This window comes from Mustelus asterias, chromosome 20 (genome assembly GCF_964213995.1).
Source record: "Mustelus asterias chromosome 20, sMusAst1.hap1.1, whole genome shotgun sequence".
NCBI classification, from domain to species: domain Eukaryota; kingdom Metazoa; phylum Chordata; class Chondrichthyes; order Carcharhiniformes; family Triakidae; genus Mustelus; species Mustelus asterias.
Genome location: NC_135820.1, coordinates 58,076,089 through 58,083,051, shown reverse-complemented (window position 1 = coordinate 58,083,051; position 6,963 = coordinate 58,076,089). Strand labels below are relative to the sequence as shown.

The window sequence follows — 6,963 nt, the reverse complement described above, 5'->3', positions numbered from 1 at the left end:
ATGCACTTCTGTTTCTCAAATAACAGCAAAATAAATAACGCATCGTCAATTAACAATTTACATTTCTGAAACACTGTCTTTACAGAAGTTCCAAGAGCCAACTGGAGATGGAGAAGTATTATGGGTACAATATAAGGGAACCGAATCAAATATCTACTGAGGTTAAAAGAAAACTAAGGGTCACTGATAGTATCACCTCGCATGACTTCAACTGTTACACTTCTGGAATCAACAGATTTGCATTCAAGCATTAGGATTCATCTTTTAAATATGCTCAAAAAATAAAGTCTCAAAAAAGACACTCAAGTGACCTATTATCTCAAACAACATTTTTTTTTACCAAGAGGGATTCTCCTGCAATTTAGGACTGATGTCAAAGAACAGACTTCCAAGTACAATAATGGAAGTGGAAACATTAGAGTCATTCAAGGAACAGCTAGGTGCCACAGATTGTTTTAAATGGAAACTAATGGTCTCCAAATCTGCATTTTATTTTGACGATTTGACAAGCGTTAAACATCAGATAGATAAATCAGGTTGTTCAGACTTTGCTATGATTGACAGGGCATCTTCACATTTTCAAACAATCTTTCCAAAGTGAAGGACCCAAAGATCAACCAATACAAGAGGATTTTATTTAAACAAAATACAGATGTAAATTCGATTCCCTGCTTGGGTCACTGTCTGTGTGGAGTTTGCACATTCTCCTCGTGTCTGTGTGGGTTACCCCCGGGTGCTCCGGTTTCCTCCCACAGTCCAAAGATGTGCAGGTTAGGTTGATTGGCCATGCTAAAATTGCCCCTTAGTGTCCTGGGATGCGTAGATTAGAGGGTTTATAAGAACATAAGAACATAAGAAATAGGAGCAGGAGTAGGCCATCTAGCCCCTCGAGCCTGCCCCGCCATTCAATAAGATCATGGCTGATCTGACGTGGATCAGTACCACTTACCCGCCTGATCCCCATAACCCTTAATTCCCTACCGATCAGGAATCCATCCATCCGCGCTTTAAACATATTCAGCGAGGTAGCCTCCACCACCTCAGTGGGCAGAGAATTCCAGAGATTCACCACCCTCTGGGAGAAGAAGTTCCTCCTCAACTCTGTCTTAAACCGACCCCCCTTTATTTTGAGGCTGTGTCCTCTAGTTTTAACTTCCTTACTAAGTGGAAAGAATCTCTCCGCCTCCACCCTATCCAGCCCCCGCATTATCTTATAAGTCTCCATAAGATCCCCCCTCATCCTTCTAAACTCCAACGAGTACAAACCCAATCTCCTCAGCCTCTCCTCATAATCCAAACCCCTCATCTCCGGTATCAACCTGGTGAACCTTCTCTGCACTCCCTCCAATGCCAATATATCCTTCCTCATATAAGGGGACCAATACTGCACACAGTATTCCAGCTGCGGCCTCACCAATGCCCTGTACAGGTGCATCAAGACATCCCTGCTTTTATATTCTATCCCCTTCGCAATATAGGCCAACATCCCATTTGCCTTCTTGATCACCTGTTGTACCTGCAGACTGGGCTTTTGCGTCTCATGCACAAGGACCCCCAGGTCCCTTTGCACGGTAGCATGTTTTAATTTGTTTCCATTGAGATAGTAATCCCATTTGTTATTATTTCCTCCAAAGTGTATAACCTCGCATTTCTCAACGTTATACTCCATTTGCCATATCCTCGCCCACTCACTCAGCCTGTCCAAATCTCTCTGCAGATCTTCTCCGTCCTCCACACGATTCACTTTTCCACTTATCTTTGTGTCGTCTGCAAACTTCGTTACCCTACACTCCGTCCCCTCCTCCAGATCATCTATATAAATGGTAAATAGTTGCGGCCCGAGTACCGATCCCTGCGGCACGCCACTAGTTACCTTCCTCCAACCGGAAAAACACCCATTTATTCCGACTCTTTGCTTCCTGTCGGATAGCCAGTCCCCAATCCACTTTAACACACTACCCCCAACTCCGTGTGCCCTAATTTAGCGGGTAAAATATGTAGGGATATGGGGGTAGGGCCTGGGTGGAATTGTGGTCGGTGCAGACTCGATGGGCCGAATGGCCTCTTTCTGCACTGCAGGGTTTCTATGATTTCTATGAAATGCTGGAAATCAGAACTAAAAATGGGAACTGTTGGAAATACTCAGGTTAGGCAGCATGTGAAAAGGGAGAAACAACATTAATGGTTCAGATCAATATCCTCTGGTCAGTTCTCCTGTTCTCAAGCAAGGCCATCAATTTGAAATATTAACAAGAGGGTTTTAACTCTTAACATTCTGAATGTTTATAAAATATTAACATTTATGTGACTCTTACATTTGATGTGCATTTATATCAAAATCATTTTTCACACTCTTGACAAAACACAAAAATAATGCTGACAATTTGCGAGCATTCCCTGTCAGTAAGAGAGCCTTAGCTGTGGCCAGAACACTTCATATTCAATTAGAAAATAGTATCATGCAACAATAACTAGATAGATTTGCCTCTGACTGCTTATTGTACAGGTGTTGGACACATCCACATCGTAACATGCAATTGCTCCAAGTATGTTTTAGCTTAATTCATTAAACCAGGCACTCTTTAATCTTTCACAAGATGTAGGTATTGCCAGCAAGGTCAGCATTTGTTGCCCATCCCTAATTGCCCTTTAACTGAGTGGCCTGCAGTATTGTGGATCTGGAGTCACATCTATCTAGGTCAGACCAGGCAAGGGTGGCAGGTTTCCTTTTCTCAAAAGTGAACCAGATAAGTTCGTACAACAATGATAGTTGTCAATCTTTTTGACTAACCAATTAAACTAAACCAAATTAACTGAGGGACAAATTAAAAAGGGCAGCCCCAAAAAGGGAACGGCCCAAAATAAAAGACAAAGTAGAAAGGAAACTTAAAACATCAAACTAAAATTGTCACCATTACTGAGACGAGTTTTAAGTTCCAGATTTAGTATTTGAATATAAATTGCACCAATTGCCATGGTGGGATCTGAACCCACGATCACGGAGCACTAGCCTGGGCTTCTGGATTACCAGTTCAGTGACATTACCATTACGCCACTATCTCCCCCAGAATAAAATAGCAAATAATGACTTTTTTGCACCTACTTCAAAAAAAGTGAAACACCTGAAATCCTTTGAGAAGCTTTTGTAAGATCAGTACTCAATTATCATCCTTTCAATATAGACAAAAGGTACAGTTAATAGTAACCACATAAATCCTCATATGAAAGCCGTTTTTTTACACTAACATGTCATGATTTTCACAAGAACTCCTTTGAAAATGGTGACAGACTCTCAAGTTCCTCTCCAAATGCTAACATGCTATCGAGAACCTATAAGGCAAATTCCTGGATACCCTGCCAGCTGCCACTAACCCCCCGCCCCCCCCCCCCCAAACCACACCACGACCTCCTCCAACCACACCACGACCTCCCCCAACCACACCACTACCCCCCCCCCAACCACACCACTACCCCCCCCAACCACACCACTACCCCCCCCAACCACACCACTACCCCCCCCCCCAACCACACCACTACCCCCCCCCCCAACCACACCACTACCCCCCCCCACCACACCACTACCCCCCCCACCACACCACTACCCCCCCCCCAACCACACCACTACCCCCCCCCCCAACCACACCACTACCCCCCCCCCAACCACACCACTACCCCCCCCCCAACCACACCACTACCCCCCCCCAAACCCAACCACTACCCCCCCCCAACCACACCACTACCCCCCCCCCAACCACACCACTACCCCCCCCCCAACCACACCACTACCCCCCCCCCCAACCACACCACTACCCCCCCTCCAACCACACCACTACCCCCCCCCAACCACACCACTACCCCCCCCCAACCACACCACTAACCCCCCCCCCCAACCACACCACTACCCCCCCCCCCCAATCACACACACGCAAATTCCTAGACGCCCTGCCACTCCCCCCAAAGCAAATTCATGGACACCCTGCTACCCCCCCAGAGCAAATTCCTGGACGCCCTGCCAACACCCTCACCCCCCCAAGCAAATTCCTGGGTGCCCTACCCCCACAGAAAACACTCTTGACAAACACCCCTTAGAAATATCTTTGCACTGCCAGGGGCTCTGTCGGGCGATGGAATATAAACAATGCCAGTCAACCCTTGTAAAATTGTTGACAAGATTCCCAGAAATTGAAATATTTCATGCCGCCTTTGCCTATACAATTTATTTGATATAATCTTGTGATAACTTCTTAAATTACAGCCACGATTACTGGCAGAAGAGTCCCAAACATTTAACGCCAACACATTTGGAATACAATGTACTTCCACAAACATATGTGCAAGACACAAGGATGCCGTGGAGTGTGCAATGCACTGATGGGTTGGGTACCATATTCTGAAAGTTAAAAGCAAGCAAGACCCGTGCAGCAAAATAAGGTTTGGGGGTTGAGGGCAGGTTTTGTTGAGGGAAGGGGAGAGACAGGAGCTGATCTGAAGGGGGGGTGGGGAGGAGGAGAGGAGCAAGCGGATGAGTAGAGCTGGAACCTGCTCTATTCAACCCCCACCCCCAGCGATACTGCTTCCTTTATTACTCAATCCCTTTGGAGCAGCCCGGAGCCGGGTTCTTAGGCCGCCGCGAGCTGACAGGATTGAGCGAGCGGGACGCCGCTTCAATAGTGCGATCCCGCAGCCTCTAAGGAACCCCGCCGCTGATTGCTGCCACCTTCCCCGCACACACACACTGAGAGCCGGTAATGGGAGCTGTTACTGGGATGGGGAGGGGGGCAAATGGGGGAGACTTTTCCTCTTACCCTCGTCTGCGCCATCTTGGAATCCACGTGTCATCCGTGACGTCACCGGATGTGAGGTAGGATGTCCCCTCCCATTGGCTGGCACCCAATGCTGACGTCGAAGGGCTGAGCAGCAAGTGGGAGCTTTCTGGTTGATGGAGCTTTCTTTTTCTTGTTTGCAGTTGGATACTTTCTTTGCAATGGTTATCTATTTTCTGATGTGGAGATGCCGGCATTGGAACGGGCTAAACACAGTAAGAGTTTTAACAACACCAGGTTAAAGTCCAACAGGTTTATTTGGTAGCAAATGCCACTAGCTTTCGGAGCGCTGCTCCTTCGTCAGATGGAATGGAAATGTGCTCTCAAACAGGGCACAGAGACACAAAATCAAGTTACAGAATACTGATTAGAATGCGAATCTTTACAGCTAATCGAGTCTTAACGGTACAGACAATGTGAGTGGAGAGAGCGTTAGGCACAGGTTAAAGAAATGTGTATTGTCTCCAGACAGGACAGCCAGTGAGATTCTGCAGGTCCAGACAAGCTGTGGGGGTCACCTATAGTGTGACATGAACCCAAGATCCACACACATGAGGACGGCCTGAACCGGGATCTTGGGTTCATGTCACACTATCGGTAACCCCCACAGATTGTCTGGACCTGCAGAATTTCACTGGCTGTCCTGTCTGGAGACAATACACATTTCTTTAACCTGTGCCTAATGCTCTCTCCACTCACATTGCCTGTACCATTAAGACTTGATTAGCTGTAAAGATTCACATTCTAATCAATATTCTGTAACTTGAGTTTGTGTCTCTGTATGCCTTGTTTATGAGCAGATATCCATTCCATCTGACGACAGAGCAGCGCTCCGAAAGCTAATGGCATTTGCTACCAAATAAACCTGTTGGACTTTAACCTGGTGTTGTTAAAACTCTTACTGTATCTATTTTCTCCCAATGATTGCAGTGCCTGTAGTTTCCCCAATCTTACTGGGTGTGCATTTGCACCTCAGTTCCTTCACACAGGTGTACACTCAGCTATAGTGCAGGTATAGATTTGATTTGATTTATTGTCACATGTATTGGTATACAGTGAAAAGTGTTGCTTCTTGCACACTCTACAGACAAAGCATACCGTACCAGAGAAGGAAACGAGAAAGTGCAGAACCTAGTGTAGCTAGGGTGTAGAGAAAGATCAACTTAATGCAAGGTAGGTCCGTTAAAATGTTTGATGGCAGCAGGAAAGAAGCTGTTCTTGAATCGGTTGGTACGTGTCCTCAGGCTTTTGTATCTTTTTCCCGACGGAAGAAAGTGGAAAGAGAATGTCCGGGGAGCGTGGGGTTCTTAATTATGCTGGCTGCTCTTCCGAGGCAGCGGGAAGTGTAGACAGAGTCGATGGATGGGAGGCTGGTTTGCGTGATGGACTGGGCTACGTTCACGACCTTTTGAAGTTCCTTGTGATCTTGGGCAGAGCAAGAGCCATACCAAGCTGTGATACAACCAGAAAGAATGCTTTCTATGGTGCATCTGTAAAAGTTGGTGAGAGTCGTAGCTGACATGCCAAATTTCCTTAGTCTTCTGAGAAAGTAGAGGTGTTGGTGGGCTTTCTTAACCATTGTGTTGGCATGGCGGGGGGGATCAGTTGGAAAAGGATATTATTGGAGCATAGAATGATTCAACACAGGAGGAAGTCATATTTTCTCCCAATGATTGCAGTGCCTGTTTCCACAACCTTACTAGGTGTGCATTCGCACCTCAGTTCCTTCACACAGGTATACGCTCAGCTATAGTGCAAGTAAAGCAGTTTGAGCAACAACTGGGATCTTGCTCATGACTTTTTTCTTTTGTTACTCTTTTGCAGTTAGATACTTTCTTTGCAATGATTATTTATTCTCTCCCAATGATTGCAGTGCCTGTTGTTTCCCCAACCTTACTGGATGTTTATTTATTTTGTTTGTTACTTGCATTAACACTGCAATGTAGTTACTGTGAAAATCCCCTAGCCACCACATTCCAGCACCTATTTGGGTACACTGAGATGAGAATGTTTTTTTAGCATAGCCAATGCACCTAACCAGCACATTTTTCAGACTGTAGGAAGAAACCAGAACACCCAGAAGAAACCCATGAAGATATGGGGAGAACATGCAGACTCTGCACAGACAGTGACCTAAGCC

At 46.0% G+C, this 6,963-nt stretch overlaps 1 protein-coding gene across 1 annotated transcript in view; it reads right to left on the bottom strand.

Annotated features, from left to right (window-relative positions):
* tm9sf4 (transmembrane 9 superfamily protein member 4) overlaps window positions 1-4,849 on the bottom strand; it is a 46,884-nt gene extending 42,035 nt beyond the window's left edge. The window contains exon 1 of the mRNA XM_078236623.1: window positions 4,806-4,849. Coding sequence (XP_078092749.1) covers window positions 4,806-4,820 — 15 coding nt within the window. The 5' untranslated portion in view covers window positions 4,821-4,849. The remainder of the gene's footprint in view (window positions 1-4,805) is intronic.
* Window positions 4,850-6,963: the final 2,114 nt, after the last annotated feature.